The sequence below is a fragment of the Phyllobates terribilis genome, unplaced genomic scaffold, assembly GCF_046119375.1.
Source record: "Phyllobates terribilis strain yellow unplaced genomic scaffold, ASM4611937v1 Scaffold_3__8_contigs__length_932513732, whole genome shotgun sequence".
Classification (NCBI taxonomy): domain Eukaryota; kingdom Metazoa; phylum Chordata; class Amphibia; order Anura; family Dendrobatidae; genus Phyllobates; species Phyllobates terribilis.
Genome location: NW_027362763.1, coordinates 9,910,319 through 9,935,532, shown reverse-complemented (window position 1 = coordinate 9,935,532; position 25,214 = coordinate 9,910,319). Strand labels below are relative to the sequence as shown.

Here is a 25,214-nt window from a genome sequence, read left to right as displayed (position 1 = left end):
GCTGCTGTGAAGGAGGCTAGATATGGTTTACCATTGTCTTGTGGAAATATACAAGGTCTTCCCTGAAACAGACTGTCTGGATGGAGCAGATGTTGTTCTAATCCCTCTGTTTAACACTCAGCATCGATGACACCTTTCATGTGTAAGCTGTCCATGCTATATGCACTAATTTGTTCATTCTGACTCCCAAATATCGCAGTAAAGCTGTTACGATACTGGCGCACTACTGCTGGAAACCAGTGGCCGAAGGAGCACAAGCAGTAGTAGAAGTTCTTGAAGTTAGCAAGGAGTTGTAGGAAACAATCCGTAAATGACTAGAACAGTCTGGGTAAGAATGTTCAGGAGCTGGAGACTGAAACTAGGCTAATAGATAGACACAATACTCAAGCAATAAGGGAGAGTTTAATGTAAGTAGGCCCATACAGGAAACAAGATGGATTCCATAGATTCAGAATCCCGTCATCTTGGTAAAGGGCTTATTGCAGAACACGACAGCAGCCTCCAGTGGTAAGGAGTGAAACTGCAGCACAATTATTAAAATGAGCAATAGCGGCCACTAGTGGTAAAACTGTAGAAGGGCAACAGAAATCCTGACAGGCTAGGCGCACATTTATCCTGAGCCGAGTGCTTAAACCGAGGTTTCCGTGTAAATCTCTGAAATAAGTGACTGAGACAGGACCCCCACGCGGAAGACTCCCTATAATGAGGCAGATGGAGGCACTGTGAATGCTGTCTGACCTGTGATCCAGCGGTGTCCGTCTTTTTACTAGGTGTGGATAAAAGCGCCGGTCACAGTTTTGCGTACCTCTGAAAAGAAGGGCACTGCTGAACAGAGGCCAGACAGAGTCCAGAGTAACTCTGCAGCCTCATTGTAGGGAATGGATCCCTCGGGGGTTTCATCTGAATCACATCACGAGATTTAGATGGAAACCCCAATATAGGTGCTCAGCGTAGAGCGCAGGATAAATGCGATCTAAAATGTTATGTAAAATGTTCCCAATAAAAGCTTCAACTCAATCCACAAAAAAAAAGTAAGTCCCCACTCAAGTCCGTCATCTGTTATTGGAAATATACGGGATTCCACGTTACTGGTAGCACAAAGGCTCTGAAAAAGCTAAATGGCTCCTCGAAGCGCAAAAGAAATTCAGCGACTTCTGCGCTCCCAAATCCAAATGCCTCCCTCCCTTCTGAAAACCAGTGTGCCTAAACCACATTTAGCGTCCACATGTTTGGCAGTGGTATAATTTCCAAAATGGGGTCACTTGAGTGGGGGATTCTGCTCTTCTAGCACTTCGGGTCTCTGTATATAGAGTCCGCAAACTATTCTAGGAAAATCTGCACACCAGGAAAATTATTCCAGCAAAATCTTAACTCCAATATGGCGCTTCTTCCCTTCTGAGCTTTGCACTGTGCCTCAAAAGTAGTTTTCCCCCACACATGGGCTATTGACACACTCAGGAGAAATTGCACAACAAATTTTGGGGTCCATTTTCTCCTGTTACCCTTGTGAAAATAAAAAAAATTTGAGGCTAAAAAAAACAATTTTTGAGGAAACTAATTTTTTATTTTCAAGGCTCTATGTTATAAACTTCTGTGAAGTATCTGGTGGTTCAAGATGCTCACCACACATCTAGATAAATTTCCTTGAGGGGTCTAGTTTCCAAAATAGTGTCATTTGAGGAGGGTTTCCACTGTTTAGGCACATCAGGGGGATCTCCAAACGCGACATGGCGTCCACTCTCGATTCCAGAAAATTCTGTGTTCAAAAAGTCAAAAGGTGCTCCTTCTCTTCCGAGCCCTGCCGTGCGCCCAAACAGTAGTTTTCTTCCACACATGGAGGTATCGGCGTACTCTGGAGAAATTGCACAATTTTTGGGGTCCAATTTCTCCTGTTACCCTTGTGAAAATAAAAAAAAAAATAAAAAAAATGGGTCTAAAGTAAAATTTGTGTGAAAAAAAGCTAAAATGTTAATTTTTTTTCCTTCCACGTTGCTTCAGTTCCTGTGAAGCATCTGAAGGGTTAATAAACTTCCTGAATGTGGTTTTGAGCACCTTTGAGGGGGTGCAGTTTTTAGAATGGTGTCACTTTTTGGTTATTTTCTGCCATATAAACACCCCTCAAAGTCACTTCAAATGAAATGCGTTCTGGTCCCTAAGAAAAAAAAAAATATGTTTTGGAAATTTTGTTGTAAAAATTAGAAAATCGCCGGTCAACTTTTAACCCTCATAACTTCCAAAAATTTCAAAAATTGTGCTGATGTAAAGTAGACATGTGGGAAATGTTATTTATCTCTCTGATTTAAGGGCATGAAAATTCAAAGTTTCAAAATTGTGAAATTTTTTTAAATTTTTGCCAAATTTCTGATTTTTTTTCCACAAATAAACGCAAGTGATATCGAAGAAAATTTTACCACTACCATAAAGTACAATATGTCACGAAATGTCAGAATCAGCGGGAATCCGTTGAAGCGTTCCAGAGTTATTACTTCATAAATTGACACTGGTCAGATTTATAAAATGAGGCCCGGTCATTAACCGACAAAATGGCTCGGAGCTAAAAGGGGTTCAACTGGAAACCAGTGATGGGAATGGCAGAATGGAGAGGCAGAGGTCGGCCTTGTCCCTTGTGCACATGGATTTCTCCAGAATCTCTGAACGTTTTGATGACATTATGTGTTGTAGATGGTGGATATTCAAGAACTTTGCAATTTTACATTGAAAGTATAGTTTTTTGAAAAAGTGTTCCACAATTTCAGGACATAACTGATCACAGATGGATCACCCTCCGACCATCTTTGCCTTTGAGAGACTCTGCCTTTTTCTTTTTATATAGTCGTGTGTCTTAGTTGAAAATTTGCCCTCAATGTTTTTTTTTTCCATTAGTACCACTTGAATCTCTAGACTTTTGTTATCTGTCCCAACATTTTTAAGATGCGTTTACTGCCATAAAATTTTTTTTTTGGGGGGGGGATCAAATGGGAAAACGTCCAACGATTAAACTTCCGGCCTGTGTCCTATGTTCTGTGTGGATAAAATAATGGTGAGAAGAGATTTCCAGAACATCGCATTCTTGTTTTCTTTACAATTTACACAGAAACCCATCTTTTTGAATTGTTGTTGTGTATATATATGATTATATAGTATGTACATTTATTTTACTCGCTTATATAGCACCATTAATTTCCACGCCATTTCTACAGTCATCACTGTCCCCGTTGGGGCTCACAATCTAAATTCCCTACTGGTAGGTCCTTTGGAGTGCGGGAGAAAAGAGGGAACTCCGGCAAACACGGGGAGAGCATGCAAACTCCTACAGATGTTGTTCTTGGGGAGATTTGAATCCAGGAACCCAAAACTGCAAATCAACAATGCTAACCACTGAGCCACCGGACAGTGCTAACCACTGAGCCACCATGCTGTCCATGTATGAGCTTGTGTATTGGATGGGTTAATGTTAAGACTCTCTTCACCAGGTAGGACATACCAGAATGCTCAAGCCATTCAGATGGGACTTCTACAGACAATGAAATATAATTTTGATTGGGGTCCTTCCTCATCACTTTGCTCGGCCTCTTTAATATTCCACCTCAGTATCAGGACTTTGCGGATGTGATTACCAAAGAGCCGAGTTTTTATACTCAATATATTGCAGTCATCCTATTATATAGCACTTAAAATTGCTAATTTTGCCTCTCTACCCAGTTAATTCTTCTCTTTTCCATTTAGTCTATGACATCGCGTGATTAAAAACTGACGAGCTGAATCCCTTCTAAGCTCTTATCTAGAAACAGGAGGTCAATTTTCCCTGTATGAGTCATCAGTCAATGCAAAAGTTCCTGGCAGAGGGACGAGCTGGATCAGGAGTTGTAGAGGGTGATGATGATAAATGCAGGGAAAAGAAAATTCCTGTTTCTACATAAAGCAGTGAAAAGAGAAAAATTAGCTGAGGAGAAAGGCAAAACGAGCAATTGTTAAGTACACAGTGCTGTATAATATGATGAATTCAATAGATTAAGAGGATAAAAACTTTGATGGGAGGAGGAAGAGAAGGAGGGCTTCTTTAAGTGTCATCACACTGTGAAGAAGTTTTGTGGCTGATACAGAGCACAGACAGGTTCCTGCAGATAAAGCCATAATGTGGAAGGTTCCTGCAGATAAAGCCATAATGTGGAAGGTTCCTGCAGATAAAGCCATAATGTGGAAGGTTCCGGCAAATAAAGCCATAATGTGGAAGGTTCCGGCAGATAAAGCCATAATGAAGAAAGTTCCTGCCAGACAAATTCATCAGATTAAGTGAGCAGCTGCTAAAATACCATCACAAAGCAGCAACTGGTATGTGAAGCTGCTGGAGCCTCTGCAGTCCCGCTTACATTAACGTACAGGATCCTACAGAGACTGTATTTGTGCATAAACAGCGCTCACAAGCAGAAACGGCTGCAGTGGCCTAGACATACATGAAGACTCATTTTAAACCAGCCGTATTTAGTGATGATGCTGTGTTGGTCCAGATGGAATAGTGGACGGTTGGTGGACGGCCACCATGTCCCAACAAGACTGCGACCTCAGCAAGGAGGTGGCGGAGTCATGTTTTGGGCCGGACACATGGGGAGAGAGCTGGTAGCCCCTTTAGTTTCCCTGAAGTTGTGAAAATGACCTCGGCAAAAGTATATAGTTTCTGACTGACCAAGTCATCTTCATAATGCCCCAGCCCTTGCCGCAAAGAAAACTCCAAGACGTTGTATCCTCAAGCAAAAGATCTATGAGGGTAGGAGGCCGATCACATCAGAACAGCAGCTCTGGGGGAAGATTCTGACATCTTGCAAAGAAATTCAAGCAGAAACTCTCTAAGTTCAATGGATGCAAGAATTGTGAAGGTCCCATCACAGAAGCTCCGATGGTACTTGGCGGGTTAAGATGGTTTTAATTGAAAACGCTGCTGCTGTCCGGAAATGTGACTTCTAAATCAAACCTCTGGTCACTCCGGCTCTATTCCCTGACCAGCTACGACTCCTCCTACTTGACTAACAAGCCCCTTTTCTTGAAGTCAACACAGCAAATCGATCGCTGGATGTAGAGCAAAGCAGAGGTGCGGGAAGTGCTTCCATGTGCCGAAAGCACTTCAGACTCCTTTGCATATTGATTCAAAATGTGATTTCTTGGTAATGGAGGAACGGACTAGTTGGCTAAAGGTGCGGATGGATTTGCCTTTGCAAGATCTACATGTGCGAATAAATAAGTCTGGAAGTGAAATTCTGCTAACAAGATTCCCTTTAAAATTATTTTACATATCTGGACTGTACAGATCTGTTTGATCACCAGCATAATGCGGTTTCACCTAGACGGCAACAAAAACTACGTATACGAAAACTCAAAAAAAAAAGACCATTTAAGTGCCAAGAGTTGTGGATTTTTTAGGGTATATCGTTTCCTCTGGGGGCTGCAGATGGATCCTGAAAAAGGCTAAAATTGTCCACAACCCGTGGGGGCCTTAAAGGCTTTCAACGGTTTCTTGGCTTCATTACTCATTACCGGAAGTTCATCAAGTTTCATTCCCACGTAGGCTCCATTCTTACGGCCCTTGGAACGGGTCTGGTCTAAATCTGCAATTCGAGCCTTCAGGATTCTCAAGTCTTGTTTCTCCAGGTCCGCATCATTGTTGACGTCAAAGTGGACGCCTCCTTTGTAGGAGTAGAAGCCGTTCTCTCAGTCTTAGAAATCGTCCCTGTGTTTTTCTTCCCAAACAATTCTGCTGTTGACCATTATTCCACTGGAGAACGAGAACTCCTGAGTGTTAAAGTTAGCCTTGGAAGAGTTTAGACATTTTTTCCTGGAAAGAGCCAAGTTTCCTATGACCATTTATACCGACCATAAAAATCTGGAATATCCTCAAAACGCCCGCAGATTTAATCCTCGTCAAGCACCGATGGTAGCTCTTTCTCCAGGTTCAACTCCGAGGGCATCTACCATTCAGCGAGAAAGGATCACAAGGCTGACACTGCCTTTAGATCTTAATAGAGAGACACCATCTCATATCATCGAACCTGAAATCATTTGGGTAACTAACCCCAACATCCTCAGACGTTTTTCTGAAGGAACAAGCTTTTGTCTCCCAAGTCACTCCACCAGAAATGTTTTGAGCCCACATGCCGCACTATTTTTCTGGTCATCAAAGCATTAAATGAACTGTAGAACTTCTCTCGCTTCTATCGGTTGCCTAAGTGGAAACAAGACGTTAAGGGGTCCATAGCGTCTTGCTCACAATGTGCCCAATTCAAGTCCTCTAACCAAGAACCTCTAGGTCCTCTCACCAAGAACCCATTTCACGAGAAACCCGGTCCAGAATATCTCTAGACTTTGTAACAGATTGTTTCATTAAGAGGTTACGCTTTATTCCATTACGGGCCTACCTTCTGTAACATAGTTGGATCAAGTTTTCTTCAAAGAGTTTCTTAGTATTTCATGATCTTCCTGCCCTATCTTGGACAGTAGAGTTCAGATTGTTTAGAAATTCTAGAAGGCTCAATGCAGGATCTTTAATCTCTCTCTGGACATTTCTTCAGCCTAATTGCCACAAAGTTATGGACAAATCAAGAGGATTAAAGCAGCAGAATTTGCTCAAAATAACTGTGTAAAAGACTACAGTGAAATCTCCTTTCTTCACCATCTTCGGTAGAGAACCTCGTCTGTTTGCCCATTGTCTCTCAAAGTCAACTTCTCGCTGTGCACAGAATTTGAAGAGACATCTGTGACATATAGTCCAAATTTCAACCTAATTAATCTGCTGCCACGGCAAGAGCCAAGACTGATAAACAGAGACATCTGATTTCTAACATAACTCTTGGGAACAAAGTTTGGTTCTCCACTAGGAATCCCTCGTTAAAGCCCGCAGTAGGCGAAACGCGCGTCGGGAGGTGCACAATGTGGATACCTCCTTGCTCAGTGCTATGTTATTCTAACATTTATTATCTGTATGTAAGGTGGTAATTGATCACTTAATTAGGCAGATTTGAGAATTTAGTATAGCTCTGTATTTATGTCCAGCATGTTTATGGACTTGGTTTAGATTTTGGTCCTTGGGTGCACTGTCACTTAATATTTATCTGCATCAGTGGTATCTTTTTTTATTCTTAAATTTTATCTATTCCACCTCATATACTGATAGCTGCTAACACATGCATTATTTAGGCTGCATTATACGCATTGTCGCTTTATTCATGGTCTACTTACTCCATGATCTGGCAACTACTATACACTGAGCAGCTGTTCGTATACAGTACAGACCAAAAGTTTGGACACACCTTCTCATTTAAAGATTTTTCTGTATTTTCATGACTATGAAAATTGTACATTCACACTGAAGGCATCAAAACTATAAATTACCACATGTGGAATTATATACTTAACAAAACAGTGTGAAACAACTGAAAATATGTCTTATATTCTGGGGTCTTCACAGTAGCCACCTTTTGCTTTGATGACTGCTTTGCACACTCTTGGCATGAATGGGAGGGTTTGTACAGAGATATGTGTATATGTATGAATACGGGGGTGGATGTACTGTATGTATGTGAGCAGTGTACACCAGAAACGCAGCCCTGATTCATACACTGATTACCACTGCAACAAACCCTGGCGGACCACTCTGCGGCTGCCCACCAGGCATGTGGATGTAAGACTCGGGCTGCGGTGACTAGTCATGCAGGTCCAGGGCCGGTCTCACCTCTAGATGGAGTGCGGTCTGAGCCGAGGACGCCCGCCGACACCTTCATATAATCCAGCTCTTCATTATTCACCAGCTGCAGTGACGGCCGACCTGTGATCAGAGGAAGAAGGGCAGTCCCGCACTGACCCCACAGACCCCACTGACCCCAGAGGTGGGCGACACCTCTGCTACCTGACCACAACAATGACACTCATCACTCAGAGCTGAGAGTGATACACTGTGACGGGGGATAGATCGTCAGCTCCTGTGGTCAGGGATGATGGGAGTGATACACTGTGACGGGGGATAGATCGTCAGCTCCTGTGATCAGGGATGATGGGAGTGATACACTGTGACGGGGGATAGATCGTCAGCTCCTGTGGTCAGGGATGATGTGAGTGATACACTGTGACGGGGGATAGATAGTCAGCTCCTGTGATCAGGGATGATGGGAGTGATACACTGTGACGGGGGATAGATCGTCAGCTCCTGTGGTCAGGGATGATGGGAGTGATACACTGTGTGATAGCGGGGGATAGATCGTCAGCTCCTGTGATCAGATGATGGGAGTGATACACTGTGACGGGGGATAGATCGTCAGCTCCTGTGGTCAGGGATGATGGGAGTGATGCACTGTGTGATAGCGGGGGAGAGATCGTCAGCTCCTGTGATCAGGGATGATGGGAGTGATACATTGTGTGATAGCGGGGGATAGATCGTCAGCTCCTGTGATCAGGGATGATGGGAGTGATACACTGTGACGGGGGATAGATCGTCAGCTCCTGTGATCAGGGATGATGGGAGTGATACACTGTGACGGGGGATAGATCGTCAGCTCCTGTGGTCAGGGATGATGGGAGTGATACACTGTGTGATAGCGGGGGAGAGATCGTCAGCTCCTGTGATCAGATGATGGGAGTGATACACTGTGACGGGGGATAGATCGTCAGCTCCTGTGGTCAGGGATGATGGGAGTGATGCACTGTGTGATAGCGGGGGAGAGATCGTCAGCTCCTGTGATCAGTGATGATGGGAGTGATACATTGTGTGATAGCGGGGGATAGATCGTCAGCTCCTGTGATCAGATGATGGGAGTGATACACTGTGACGGGGGATAGATCGTCAGCTCCTGTGGTCAGGGATGATGGGAGTGATGCACTGTGTGATAGCGGGGGAGAGATCGTCAGCTCCTGTGATCAGGGATGATGGGAGTGATACATTGTGTGATAGCGGGGGATAGATAGTCAGCTCCTGTGATCAGGGATGATGGGAGTGATACACTGTGACGGGGGATAGATCGTCAGCTCCTGTGGTCAGGGATGATGGGAGTGATACACTGTGTGATAGCGGGGGATAGATCGTCAGCTCCTGTGATCAGATGATGGGAGTGATACACTGTGACGGGGGATAGATCGTCAGCTCCTGTGGTCAGGGATGATGGGAGTGATGCACTGTGTGATAGCGGGGGAGAGATCGTCAGCTCCTGTGATCAGGGATGATGGGAGTGATACATTGTGTGATAGCGGGGGATAGATCGTCAGCTCCTGTGATCAGATGATGGGAGTGATACACTGTGACGGGGGATAGATCGTCAGCTCCTGTGGTCAGGGATGATGGGAGTGATACACTGTGTGATAGCGGGGGAGAGATCGTCAGCTCCTGTGGTCAGGGATGATGGGAGTGATACATTGTGTGATAGCGGGGGATAGATCGTCAGCTCCTGTGGTCGGGGATGATGGGAGTGATACATTGTGTGATAGCGGGGGATAGATCGTCAGCTCCTGTGGTCAGGGATGATGGGAGTGATGCACTGTGTGATAGCGGGAGATAGATCGTCAGCTCCTGTGGTCAGGGATGATGGGAGTGATGCACTGTGTGATAGCGGGAGATAGATCGTCAGCTCCTGTGGTCAGGGATGATGGGAGTGATACACTGTGACGGGGGATAGATCGTCAGCTCCTGTGATCAGGGATGATGGGAGTGATACACTGTGACGGGGGATAGATCGTCAGCTCCTGTGATCAGGGATGATGGGAGTGATACACTGTGACGGGGGATAGATCGTCAGCTCCTGTGATCAGGGATGATGGGAGTGATACACTGTGACGGGGGATAGATCGTCAGCTCCTGTGGTCAGGGATGATGGGAGTGATACACTGTGACGGGGGATAGATCATGGGAGTGATACATTGTGTGATAGCGGGGGATAGATTGTCAGCTCCTGTGATCAGGGATGATGGGAGTGATACACTGTGTGATAGCGGGGGATAGATCGTCAGCTCCTGTGATCAGGGATGATGGGAGTGATACACTGTGTGATAGCGGGGGATAGATCGTCAGCTCCTGTGATCAGGGATGATGGGAGTGATACACTGTGTGATAGCGGGGGAGAGATCGTCAGCTCCTGTGATCAGGGATGATGGGAGTGATACAATGTGTGATAGATCGTCAGCTCCTGTGATCAGGGATGATGGGAGTGATACAATGTATCCCCCATAGATCGTCAGCTCCCGTGACGAGGATCAGTAGACTGTGACACGGGGATCCTCTTGCTACAAGGGCAGAGGTTTACGTTACATGCAGGTAATCTGACTGACAAGATGGATCCAAGGACTGGGCCTGTACGCTGGACGTCCCCTGCTCTCACCTGTGGGGGGCGCTGTACAGCCATCCGACCCTCGATCGCCTACTGACACTTTGATGTAATCCACCTTCTCTTGTTTGATAGTTGGCGCCAAGGACCGTCCTGCAGAGAGGAGAAGAACCAATCAGGAGCCACCGAGCCTCCAGCTCCAGTCACACCCAAAGCTGCAAGCCCCGCTGAATTACTGTACTTTATCATAAAGCAATGTTATACACTGGGATATGGGCACTGAGGAGAGAATATGTCGCCTGCAGTCCTATGTAACTCCACAGATAACACAGTGATAACTCTCTGAGTACAGATAATGTAGTAGATGTCACCTGCAGTCCTATGTAACACCACAGATAACACAGTGATAACTCTCTGAGTACATATAATGTAGTAGATGTCACCTGCAGTCCTATGTAACACCACAGATAACACAGTGATAACTCTCTGAGTACAGATAATGTAGTAGATATCACCTGCAGTCCTATGTAACACCACAGATAACACAGTGATAACTCTGAGTACAGATAATGTAGTAGATGTCACCTGCAGTCCTATGTAACACCACAGATAACACAGTGATAACTCTCTGAGTACAGATAATGTAGTAGATATCACCTGCAGTCCTATGTAACACCACAGATAACACAGTGATACCGCTCTGAGTACAGATTATGCAGTAGATGTCACCTGCAGTCCTATGTAACACCACAGATAACACAGTGATAACTCTCTGAGTACAGATAATGTAGTAGATGTCTCCTGCAGTCCTATGTAACACCACAGATAACACAGTGATAACTCTCTGAGTACAGATAATGTAGTAGATGTCACCTGCAGTCCCATGTAACAGCACAGAACACAGTGTGATTCTTTACTATTACAGGTGAGGGACGTGCTCAGTGTATGGTGACACTCGGCACAGGTTATGAACAGGTTAATTGTGTGTTTCCGTCCCCGGACGGATATATCGGTAATGACAGCTTGTGTTGTGGCCCCGAGGCGGCGGCCATGGCTGATGTCTGGTTCTATAAGCAGCCGGCCCGTCCTCGGCAGACACAGCACGGAGTCCCAGATGACGCGCTCCTCCCGTGAGCGGGGGGCTCAGCTGCTGGCTGTAGAGGTAAACATGGTGGTCAGCAGGGACGTCCGCCCACCGTATATAAAGAGCTGCGATAAGTGAGAAATACACCAGAGGTAGCGGCAGAAAATAGCTGCACATCCCGGCGCTCTGAAGACCAGGTGACAGTGACCCAGTGGCCAAGTGTCTCCTGATCTGACAACCGGACACCTACGGGGGATTCTGGAGACAAGTCGTCACCACTCTCCATCTGGCATCCAGGCTGTAGAAGAACTTGTTCTCAAGAATGGAGTAAGATGGATGTTGTGATACAATGGTCTCCAACCTTTTTTTTTTTACCCCGAGAGCCACTTTCTGGTCGCGAGCCACAATCTGTGCAAAGTAATCAGAGAAGCCATATTGCAACCAGTCATGGGTGGCTAGTCATTAAATGGTCATCACTAGTCGTTAAAGGATTATTCTGGGATTTCCAGGGTAATGTGGGTAATGAGCGCATCCATTACTCTTTCCTATGCTACATTCGGGGGGGGGGGCTGTTTAAAACTTCGGCCAGTCATGTCCGCATATTTAGACATTGACTGGCTGTCTGCCGCTCCGTCCGATTGTCCACAGGGCAGAAGGCTCCTGTACCCGTCCACTATTTCCTTGCATTAGTTTGGCCTGTAGATCGGACCAGACTGCCGCGTTCTGTGACTTTTTGCACAGCACAAAAGGCTGACGATTGACAGTACATGGGCGCGGAAAGAAGTTTAAAGCAGAATTCAGACACTCGTAACATCACTGTCCCACCGTGATTTTTCGGACTGAGCGCTGGACTCCAGCCACATAGTTATCTATAAGACCGTTAGGTTCAGGTCAGGAGACCCGCAGTCAGTCCTTAAATGGCGAATTCAGACAGATATATGGAAGTTTGAGGCCTTGTGCCGAATTCAGCCATCGGTGTTTTACTGTCTGAGCACGGTCCATGATGCGCAGAGTAACCGTGGGTGTCCCAAATTCGACAGTCTCATAGGGATATACATAGCTCTCAACTATGTAAGATAAGAAACAGGGACACATACTGCTGCGGCAATGTTATTGCATGCCAAGTCAGTAACCCAACCCCACCCGCAACATCCTTTATATGCGCCCACACAGAAATATTGCTCCTAGTGAAGGCCGTTAGTGTTCCAACATTTTCATGGCCTCCACACAGTCGTCATAGGGATATACATAGCTCCCAACTATGTAAGATAAGAAACAGGGACACATACTGCGGAGCGGCAATATTATCGTATGCCAAGTCAGTAACCCAACCCCACCCTCAACATCCTTTATATGCGCCCACACAGAAATATTGCTCCTAGTGAAGGCCGTTAGTGTTCCAACATTTTCATGGCCTCCACACAGTCGTCATAGGGATATACATAGCTCCCAACTATGTAAGATAAGAAACAGGGACACATACTGCGGAGCGGCAATATTATCGTATGCCAAGTCAGTAACCCAACCCCACCCTCAACATCCTTTATATGCGCCCACACAGAAATATTGCTCCTAGTGAAGGCCGTTAGTGTTCCAACATTTTCATGGCCTCCACACAGTCGTCATAGGGATATACATAGCTCCCAACTATGTAAGATAAGAAACAGGGACACATACTGCGGAGCGGCAATATTATCGTATGCCAAGTCAGTAACCCAACCCCACCCGCAACATCCTTTATATGCGCCCACACAGAAATATTGCTCCTAGTGAAGGCCGTTAGTGTTCCAACATTTTCATGGCCTCCACACAGTCGTCATAGGGATATACATAGCTCCCAACTATGTAAGATAAGAAACAGGGACACATACTGCGGAGCGGCAATATTATCGTATGCCAAGTCAGTAACCCAACCCCACCCTCAACATGCTTTATACGCACCCACACAGAAATATTGCTCCTACGGAAATCCGTTAGTGTTCCGACATTTTCATGGCCCCCACACAGTGCCCCCCATACAGTATGATGCCCCCTCAAACACAGTATGATGTCCCCAGTGTACAGTTTTTAGGTCATGTGACAACAACAAAACATTCATACTGCGCTTTTCTCATAGCAACAAAGGCTCCTGGCCGGTGGAGGAAAGATCTGATGGCTCACTGCTCCACCATTATATTCAGCAGTGGAGCAGGGAGCCATAGCCCGTACTCCCAGTGAGAAAGCTCCAGAAATTCAGGAGAGCCCGTCTGGATCAGGGATGGTTGGGTGGTCTGGTTCATATATCAGTCTGTTAGAGTTTTGGGTCAGGAGACCTGTTGCCGGTCTGTGATACATGGAGGTCTGAATCCCGCCTCACTGACACCGCGGCGTCTGATACATATAAGTATGGAACTTCTCACAAAAAAGTGACGAACAGATACTAATAACTCCCCCATCAGATCACTAATTCTTAGTTCTGCTAGTCTTAAAGGGGTTGTCCACTTTCAGTAAAGTAGTCCCCAAAGTGTGTAAAGTACTTTTGAGCGACACTGATTTTACCAAATAGTGAACAGGCAAAATGGGAAAAAAAAATACAAGTGTGAACAAATTGCATAAAAGTCACTATCACATATCAGAACGGATGTCACCCTTATCCCCCGATCACCCTGCGGACACCCACACCATCACATATCAGAAAGGATGTCACCCTTAAACCCCCGATCACTCTGCGGCCACCCACACTATCACATATCAGAACGGATGTCACCCTTATCCCCCGATCACCCTGCGGCCAGCCACACTATCACATATCAGAACGGATGTCACCCTTATCCCCCGATCACCCTGCGGCCAGCCACACTATCACATATCAGAACGGATGTCACCCTTATCCCCCGATCACCCTGCGGCCAGCCACACTATCACATATCAGAACGGATGTCACCCTTATCCCCCGATCACCCTGCGGCCAGCCACACTATCACATATCAGAACGGATGTCACCCTTATCCCCCGATCACCCTGCGGCCAGCCACACTATCACATATCAGAACGGATGTCACCCTTATCCCCCGATCACCCTGCGGCCAGCCACACTATCACATATCAGAACAGATGTCACCCTTATCCCCCCATCACCCTGCGGCCAGCCACACTATCACATATCAGAACGGATGTCACCCTTATCCCCCGATCACCCTGCGGCCAGCCACACTATCACATATCAGAACGGATGTCACCCTTATCCCCCGATCACCCTGAGGCCACCCACACTATCACATGTCAGAACGGATGTCACCCTTATCCCCCGATCACCCTGCGGCCAGCCACACTATCACATATCAGAACGGATGTCACCCTTATCCCCCCATCACCCTGCGGCCAGCCACACTATCACATATCAGAACGGATGTCACCCTTATCCCCCGATCACCCTGCGGCCAGCCACACTATCACATATCAGAACGGATGTCACCCTTATCCCCCGATCACCCTGCGGCCAGCCACACTATCACATATCAGAACGGATGTCACCCTTATCCCCCGATCACCCTGCGGCCAGCCACACTATCACATATCAGAACGGATGTCACCCTTATCCCCCGATCACCCTGCGGCCAGCCACACTATCACAAATCAGAACGGATGTCACCCTTATCCCCCGATCACCCTGCGGCCACCCACACTATCACATATCAGAACTGATGTCACCCTTATCCCCTAATCACCCTGCGGCCACCCACACTATCACATATCAGAACGGATGTCACCCTTATCCCCCGATCACCCTGCGGCCTGCCACACTATCACATATCAGAACGGATGTCACCCTTATCCCCCGATCACCCTGCGGCCAGCCACACTATCACATATCAGAACGGATGTCACCCTTATCCCCCGATCACCCTGCGGCCAGCCACACTATCACATATCAGAACAGATGTCACCCTTATCCCCCCATCACCCTGCGGCCAGCCACACTATCACATATCAGAACGGATGTCACCCTTATCCCCCGATCACCCTGCGGCCAGCCACACTATCACATATCAGAACGGATGTCACCCTTATCCCCCGATCACCCTGAGGCCACCCACACTATCACATGTCAGAACGGATGTCACCCTTATCCCCCGATCACCCTGCGGCCAGCCACACTATCACATATCAGAACGGATGTCACCCTTATCCCCCCATCACCCTGAGGCCACCCACACTATCACATGTCAGAACGGATGTCACCCTTATCCCCCGATCACCCTGCGGCCAGCCACACTATCACATATCAGAACGGATGTCACCCTTATCCCCCCATCACCCTGCGGCCAGCCACACTATCACATATCAGAACAGATGTCACCCTTATCCCCCCATCACCCTGCGGCCAGCCACACTATCACATATCAGAACGGATGTCACCCTTAACCCCCGATCACCCTGCGGCCAGCCACACTATCACATATCAGAACGGATGTCACCCTTATCCCCCGATCACCCTGCGGACACCCACACCATCACATATCAGAAAGGATGTCACCCTTAAACCCCCGATCACTCTGCGGCCACCCACACTATCACATATCAGAACGGATGTCACCCTTATCCCCCGATCACCCTGCGGCCAGCCACACTATCACATATCAGAACGGATGTCACCCTTATCCCCCGATCACCCTGCGGCCAGCCACACTATCACATATCAGAACGGATGTCACCCTTATCCCCCGATCACCCTGCGGCCAGCCACACTATCACATATCAGAACGGATGTCACCCTTATCCCCCGATCACCCTGCGGCCAGCCACACTATCACATATCAGAACGGATGTCACCCTTATCCCCCGATCACCCTGCGGCCAGCCACACTATCACATATCAGAACGGATGTCACCCTTATCCCCCGATCACCCTGCGGCCAGCCACACTATCACATATCAGAACGGATGTCACCCTTATCCCCCGATCACCCTGCGGCCAGCCACACTATCACATATCAGAACTGATGTCACCCTTATCCCCCAATCACCCTGCGGCCACCCACACTATCACATATCAGAACGGATGTCACCCTTATCCCCCGATCACCCTGCGGCCTGCCACACTATCACATATCAGAACGGATGTAACCCTTATCCCCCGATCACCCTGCGGCCAGCCACACTATCACATATCAGAACGGATGTCACCCTTATCCCCCGATCACCCTGCGGCCAGCCACACTATCACATATCAGAACAGATGTCACCCTTATCCCCCCATCACCCTGCGGCCAGCCACACTATCACATATCAGAACGGATGTCACCCTTATCCCCCGATCACCCTGCGGCCAGCCACACTATCACATATCAGAACGGATGTCACCCTTATCCCCCGATCACCCTGAGGCCACCCACACTATCACATGTCAGAACGGATGTCACCCTTATCCCCCGATCACCCTGCGGCCAGCCACACTATCACATATCAGAACGGATGTCACCCTTATCCCCCCATCACCCTGCGGCCAGCCACACTATCACATATCAGAACGGATGTCACCCTTATCCCCCGATCACCCTGCGGCCAGCCACACTATCACATATCAGAACGGATGTCACCCTTATCCCCCGATCACCCTGCGGCCAGCCACACTATCACATATCAGAACGGATGTCACCCTTATCCCCCGATCACCCTGCGGCCAGCCACACTATCACATATCAGAACGGATGTCACCCTTATCCCCCGATCACCCTGCGGCCAGCCACACTATCACATATCAGAACGGATGTCACCCTTATCCCCCGATCACCCTGCGGCCAGCCACACTATCACATATCAGAACGGATGTCACCCTTATCCCCCGATCACCCTGCGGCCAGCCACACTATCACAAATCAGAACGGATGTCACCCTTATCCCCCGATCACCCTGCGGCCACCCACACTATCACATATCAGAACTGATGTCACCCTTATCCCCTAATCACCCTGCGGCCACCCACACTATCACATATCAGAACGGATGTCACCCTTATCCCCCGATCACCCTGCGGCCTGCCACACTATCACATATCAGAACGGATGTCACCCTTATCCCCCGATCACCCTGCGGCCAGCCACACTATCACATATCAGAACGGATGTCACCCTTATCCCCCGATCACCCTGCGGCCAGCCACACTATCACATATCAGAACAGATGTCACCCTTATCCCCCGATCACCCTGCGGCCAGCCACACTATCACATATCAGAACGGATGTCACCCTTATCCCCCGATCACCCTGCGGCCAGCCACACTATCACATATCAGAACGGATGTCACCCTTATCCCCCGATCACCCTGCGGCCAGCCACACTATCACATATCAGAACGGATGTCACCCTTATCCCCCCATCACCCTGTGGCCAGCCACACTATCACATATCAGAACAGATGTCACCCTTATCCCCCCATCATCCTGCGGCCACCCACACAACGGAAGAAGAGGTGGTGTCAGGACTCACTGTGCGCGGGGACGACGCGGCCCTCTGTACTGTCCGCTGGGTGAAGCTCCTCTTTATCCTTCTGCAGTGAGAAGATGGAGGTGACGACAGGTTTGGCTGTGTACAGAGGAGATACCATTATATGCAGCTTGTGAAGGATCTAGAGGCGGATTATATATGGTGGTGGGTCTCTGACCGGTCTGAGAGGAGACAAGGGATGGACGAAGGCTGAATATAAAGGACTCATAAGCATGGCCGGCCTCTAGAACGCCCGTCTGGTCCCGTACATCCCCATGCTGCACATCATACCTGTGTAGACCAGAATGGCCAAACTGCGCCCCCCAGACTGAGCCCCCATCATGAGATCACAGATCAGGCCGTCCATGTGACTATCTGACCGGCTGCCATATATAATCCATCCTGTCATCGCACTGCCTGTCTCTGGATTTCCCGCACCTTCTCCAAAATGCCTGGAGAGTCGTCCCCATGCCCAACCTACTGTACAATCAGCGGAGGCCCCCCAAAACCAGATAATTGTACAATAGAGGTCACCCTAAACTACCACAAGGAAAACAGTATGGGGGCAGGAAACCTCGCAACCTACAGTGGGGTCTAACCTGACTGATTGCCCGAGTTATGGATGGTGACCTGTAGGGGGCACCACCGGAGAGGAGGGTCAGAGCAGTCACCTGTAGGGGGCACCACCGGAGAGGAGGGTCAGGACGGTCACCTGTAGGGGGCACCACCGGAGAGGAGAGTCAGAGCGGTCACCTGTAGGGGGCACCACCGGAGAGGAGGGTCAGAGCGGTCACCTGTAGGGGGCACCATCGGAGAGGAGGGTCAAGGCGGTCACCTGTAGGGGGCACTAGCGGAGAGGAGGGTCAGAGCGGTCACCTGTATGGGGCACGAGCGGAGAGGAGGGTCAGAGCGGTCACCTGTAGGGGGCACCATCGGAGAGGAGGGTCAGAGCGGTCACCTGTAGGGGGCACCATCGGAGAGGAGGGTCATAGTGGTCACCTGTAGGGGGCACTAGCGGAGAGGAGGGTCAGAGCGGTCACCTGTATGGGGCACGAGCGGAGAGGAGGGTCAGGGCGGTCACCTGTAGGGGGCACCACCAGAGAGGAGGGTCAGAGCGGTCACCTGTAGGGGGCACCATCGGAGAGGAGGGTCATAGTGGTCACCTGTAGGGGGCACTAGCGGAGAGGAGGGTCAGGGCGGTCACCTGTATGGAGCACGAGTGGAGAGGAGGGTCAGGGCGGTCACCTGTAGGGGGCACCACCAGAGAGGAGGGTCAGAGCGGTCACCTGTAGGGGGCACCACCGGAGAGGAGGGTCAGAGCGGTCACCTGTAGGGGGCACCACCGGAGAGGAGGGTCAGAGCGGTCACCTGTAGGGGGCACCACCGGAGAGGAGGGCCAGAGCGGTCACCTGTAGGGGGCACCATCGGAGAGGAGGGTCAAGGCGGTCACCTGTAGGGGGCACCATCGGAGAGGAGGGTCAGGGCGGTCACCTGTAGGGGGCACTAGCGGAGAGGAGGGTCAGAGCGGTCACCTGTATGGGGCACTAGCGGAGAGGAGGGTCAGGGCGGTCACCTGTAGGGGGCACCATCGGAGAGGAGGGTCAGACCAGTCACCTGTCACGCTGCCCCTAGTGTCCAGTGAATGGCGATGCACCAGGTACGGGGCGGACTTTGGCATCGCTGTGCTGGTAATAGTTGCGGCACACAGTATATAGCATACACAGGCTTGACTCGGGCGCCCCGGACTCACCGCTGCTGTACGGGGGGCTCTGCTGCACCCGCTCTTCCTGCTTGATCCTCAGCAGTAAGTCGGGGCCATAGGCTGTGGAGAGAGGAGACGTCAGACTCATCTGCTCTTCTGGAGTCGTCGAGGACACGGCTGGTGAGAGGCGACAGGCGCCCGCCGCCCTGCAGTCCGGCCGCTACAGTTATCTACAATACAGCACCCCACCTTGATGTGCAGGGGCCCTGTGCCCCTTCTTCTGGCAGGGGTCCAGGGGGCCGTCCCGCTCTTGCTTCAGTCCCATGATTAGTCCTGGATCTCGGGGAGCAGCGGCAGCTGGAGGAGACACAATGGTGTGAAGCATTAGGACGGTCCCCTTCCATCGAGGACAAATCCTCCAGCATCAGATGAGCTGCGGAGCAGTCACACGTCACCCGCTGCACGGAGAGCCGTCCTCACCTGCACCGCCGCCGGCTCGGCCCGAATCACAGATGTCGATGTACAGGTCCTTCACCTTCTTAATGCAGAACAAGACCTCGCGGTTCAGGATCTCAAAGCCTGGAACAGTGGGAGGTGAGATCACACGGAGCCCCCCACAACATCGTCACGCGGAGACCCCCCACAGCGGCAGACGTCACGCGGAGACCCCCCACAGCGGCAGACGTCACGCGGAGACCCCCCACAGCGGCAGACGTCACGCAGAGACCCCCACAGCGGCAGACGTCACGCAGAGACCCCCACAGCAGCAGACGTCACGCGGAGCCCCCCACAGCAGCAGACGTCACGCGGAGCCCCCCGCAGTGGGTCCAGGTTTTTAGCCTCAGACATGGACCAGGATGCTGTCGCTCACTGACGGAAATGTGACAACTCCCAACTGAAGGAACAGCGTAAAGTGATCGGCTGTGAGGAAGCAGCGGCGGCTCTCACCCATCGCCTCCAGCGCACCATGGATCTCCAGCATCACCTTCTTATACAGCGCCCTCTGCCAGTCCTCCAGCTCCACCCACTCCTCCGCAGAGAAGCAGGCCGCCACGTCCTGGAACGTCACCGACACCTGCAGAGACCACGGCTGTCAGAGGCAGGAACCCACCCCTGTATGTGTGCACTGCACCAGCAGAATAGTGAGTGCAGCTCTGGAGTATAATACAGGAGGTAACTCAGGATCAGTAATGTAATGTAAGTACACAGTGACTGCACCAGCAGAATAGTGAGTGCAGCTCTGGAGGATAATACAGGAGGTAACTCAGGATCAGTAATGTAATGTATGCACACAGTGACTGCACCAGCAGAATAGTGAGTGCAGTTCTGGAGTATAATACAGGAGGTAACTCAGGATCAGTAATGTAATGTATGTACACAGTGACCGCACCAGCAGAATAGTGAGTGCAGCTCTGGAGTATAATACAGGATGTAACTCAGGATCAGTAATGTAATGTATGTACACAGTGACTGCACCAGCAGAATAGTGAGTGCAGCTCTGGAGTATAATACAGGAGGTAACTCAGGATCAGTAATGTAATGTAAGTACACAGTGACTGCACCAGCAGAATAGTGAGTGCAGCTCTGGAGTATAATACAGGAGGTAACTCAGGATCAGTAATGTAATGTATGTACACAGTGACTGCACCAGCAGAATAGTGAGTGCAGCTCTGGAGTATAATACAGGATGTAACGCAGGATCAGTAATGTATGTACACAGTGACTGCACCAGCAGAATAGCGAGTGCAGCTCTGGAGTATAATACAGGATGTAACTCAGGATCAGTAATGTAATGTATGTACACAGTGACTGCACCAGCAGAATAGTGAGTGCAGCTCTGGAGTATAATACAGGATGTAACTCAGGATCAGTATTGTAATGTATGTACACAGTGACTGCACCAGCAGAATAGTGAGTGCAGCTCTGGAGTATAATACAGGATGTAACTCAAGATCAGTAATGTAATGTATGTACACAGTGACTGCACCAGCAGAATAGTGAGTGCAGCTCTGGGGTATAATACAGGATGTAACTCAGGATCAGTAATGTAATGTATGTACACAGTGACTGCACCAGCAGAATAGTGAGTGCAGCTCTGGAGTATAATACAGGATGTAACTCAGGATCAGTAATGTAATGTATGTACACAGTGACTGCACCAGCAGAATAGTGAGTGCAGCTCTGGAGTATAATACAGGATGTAACTCAGGATCAGTAATGTAATGTATGTACACAGTGACTGCACCAGCAGAATAGTGAGTGCAGCTCTGGAGTATAATACAGGATGTAACTCAGGATCAGTAATGTAATGTATGTACACAGTGACTGCACCAGCAGAATAGTGAGTGCAGCTCTGGAGTATAATACAGGATGTAACTCAGGATCAGTAATGTAATGTATGTACACAGTGACTGCACCAGCAGAATAGTGAGTGTAGCTCTGGAGTATAATACAGGAGGTAACTCAGGATCTGTAATGTAATGTATGTACACAGTGAATGCACCAGCAGAATAGTGAGTGCAGCTCTGGGGTATAATACAGGATGTAACTCAGGATCAGTAATGTATGTACACAGTGACTGCACCAGCAGAATAGTGAGTGCAGCTCTGGAGTTTAATACAGGAGGTAACTCAGGATCAGTAATGTATGTACACAGTGACTGCACCAGCAGAATAGTGAGTGCAGCTCTGGAGTATAATACAGGATGTAACTCAGGATCAGTAATGTATGTACACAGTGACTGCACCAGCAGAATAGTGAGTGCAGCTCTGGAGTTTAATACAGGAGGTAACTCAGGATCAGTAATGTATGTACACAGTGACTGCACCAGCAGAATAGTGAGTGCAGCTCTGGAGTATAATACAGGATGTAACTCAGGATCAGTAATGTATGTACACAGTGACTGCACCAGCAGAATAGTGAGTGCAGCTCTGGAGTATAATACAGGATGTAACTCAGGATCAGTAATGTAATGTATGTACACAGTGACTGCACCAGCAGAATAGTGAGTGCAGCTCTGGAGTATAATACAGGATGTAACTCAGGATCAGGAATGTAATGTATGTACACAGCGACTGCACCAGCAGAATAGTGAGTGCAGCTCTGGAGTATAATACAGGATGTAACTCAGGATCTGTAATGTATGTACACAGTGACTGCACCAGCAGAATAGTGAGTGCAGCTCTGGAGTATAATACAGGATGTAACTCAGGATCTGTAATGTAATGTATGTACACAGTGACTGCACCAGCAGAATAGTGAGTGCAGCTCTGGAGTATAATACAGGCGGTAACTCAGGATCAGTAATGTAATGTATTTACACAGTGACTGCACCAGCAGAATAGTGAGTGCAGCTCTGGAGTATAATACAGGATGTAACTCAGGGTCAGTAATGTATGTACACAGTGACTGCACCAGCAGAATAGTGAGTGCAGCTCTGGGGTATAATACAGGAGGTAACTCAGGATCAGTAATGTAATGTATGTACACAGTGACTAGCACCAGCAGAATAGAGAGTGCAGCTCTGGAGTATAATACAGGATGTAACTCAGGATCAGTAATGTAATGTATGTACACAGTGACTGCACCAGCAGAATAGTGAGTGCAGCTCTGGAGTATAATACAGGATGTAACTCAGGATCAGTAATGTAATGTATGTACACAGGGACTGCACCAGCAGAATAGTGAGTTCAGCTCTGGAGTATAATACAGGAGGTAACTCAGGATCTGTAATGTAATGTATGTACACAGTGAATGCACCAGCAGAATAGTGAGTGCAGCTCTGGATTATAATGCAGGATGTAACTCAGGATCAGTAATGTATGTACACAGTGACTGCACCAGCAGAATAGTGAGTGCAGCTCTGGGGTATAATACAGGATGTAACTCAGGATCAGTAATGTAATGTATGTACACAGTGACTGCACCAGCAGAATAGTGAGTGCAGCTCTGGAGTATAATACAGGAGGCAACTCAGGATCAGTAATGTAATGTATGTACACAGTGACTGCACCAGCAGAATAGTGAGTGCAGCTCTGGAGTATAATACAGGAGGTAACTCAGGATCAGTAATGTATGTACACAGTGACTGCACCAGCAGAATAGTGAGTGCAGCTCTGGAGTATAATACAGGATGTAACTCAGGATCAGTAATGTATGTACACAGTGACTGCACCAGCAGAATAGTGAGTGCAGCTCTGGAGTATAATACAGGATGTAACTCAGGATCAGTAATGTAATGTATGTACACAGTGACTGCACCAGCAGAATAGTGAGTGCAGCTCTGGAGTATAATACAGGATGTAACTCAGGATCAGTAATGTAAGTACACAGTGACTGCACCAGCAGAATAGTGAGTGCAGCTCTGGGGTATAATACAGGATGTAACGCAGGATCAGTAATGTAATGTATGTACACAGTGACTGCACCAGCAGAATGGAGAGTGCAGCTCCGGAGCATAATACAGGATGCAACTCAGGATCAGTAATGTAATGTATGTACACAGTGACAGCACCAGCAGAATAGTGAGTGCAGCTCTGAAGTATAATACAGGATGTAACTCAGGATCAGTAATGTAATGTATGTACACAGTAACTGCACCAGCAGAATAGTGAGTGCAGCTCTGGGGTATAATACAGGATGTAACGCAGGATCAGTAATGTAATGTATGTACACAGTGACAGCACCAGCAGAACAGTGAGTGCAGCTCTGGGGTATAATACAGGATGTAACTCAGGATCAGTAATGTATGTACACAGTGACTGCACCAGCAGAATAGTGAGTGCAGCTCTGGAGTATAATACAGGATGTAGCTCAGGATCAGTAAAGTAATGTATGTACACAGTGACTGCACCAACAGAATAGTGAGTGCAGCTCTGGATTATAATAGAGGATGTAACTCAGGATCAGTAATGTAATGTATGTACACAGTGACTGCACCAGCAGAATAGTGAGTGCAGCTCTGGAGTATAATACAGGATGTAACTCAGGATCAGTAGTGTAATGTATGTACACAGTGACTGCACCAGCAGAATAGAGAGTGCAGCTCTGGAGTATAATACAGGAGGTAACTCAGGATCAGTAATGTATGTACACAGTGACTGCACCAACAGAATAGTGAGTGCAGCTCTGGATTATAATAGAGGATGTAACTCAGGATCAGTAATGTAATGTATGTACACAGTGACTGCACCAGCAGAATAGTGAGTGCAGCTCTGGAGTATAATACAGGATGTAACTCAGGATCAGTAATGTAATGTATGTACACAGTGACTGCACCAGCAGAATAGTGAGTGCAGCTCTGGAGTATAATACAGGAGGTAACTCAGGATCAGTAATGTATGTACACAGTGACTGCACCAGCAGAATAGTGAGTGCAGCTCTGGAGTATAATACAGGATGTAACTCAGGATCAGTAATGTATGTACACAGTGACTGCACCAGCAGAATAGTGAGTGCAGCTCTGGAGTATAATACAGGATGTAACTCAGGATCAGTAATGTAATGTATGTACACAGTGACTGCACCAGCAGAATAGTGAGTGCAGCTCTGGAGTATAATACAGGATGTAACTCAGGATCAGTAATGTAAGTACACAGTGACTGCACCAGCAGAATAGTGAGTGCAGCTCTGGGGTATAATACAGGATGTAACGCAGGATCAGTAATG

At 48.3% G+C, this 25,214-nt stretch overlaps 1 protein-coding gene across 9 annotated transcripts in view; it reads right to left on the bottom strand.

The window, feature by feature from the left end:
* LOC141258665 (uncharacterized) overlaps positions 1–25,214 on the bottom strand; it is an 80,215-nt gene that overhangs the window by 29,390 nt on the left and 25,611 nt on the right. For 3 of the 9 annotated variants that reach the window (XM_073673631.1, XM_073673638.1, XM_073673639.1), the window contains exons 3-9: positions 20,496–20,622; positions 20,028–20,126; positions 19,797–19,904; positions 19,596–19,667; positions 17,849–17,944; positions 10,350–10,448; positions 7,721–7,813 (exon numbers count right to left, since the gene is read on the bottom strand). In XM_073673631.1, the coding sequence (XP_073529732.1) occupies positions 7,721–7,813; positions 10,350–10,448; positions 17,849–17,944; positions 19,596–19,667; positions 19,797–19,904; positions 20,028–20,126; positions 20,496–20,622 (694 nt within the window). The remainder of the gene's footprint in view (positions 1–7,720; positions 7,814–10,349; positions 10,449–17,848; positions 17,945–19,595; positions 19,668–19,796; positions 19,905–20,027; positions 20,127–20,495; positions 20,623–25,214) is intronic. The other 6 variants (XM_073673636.1, XM_073673637.1, XM_073673632.1 and 3 more) reach the window with 4 other exon arrangements.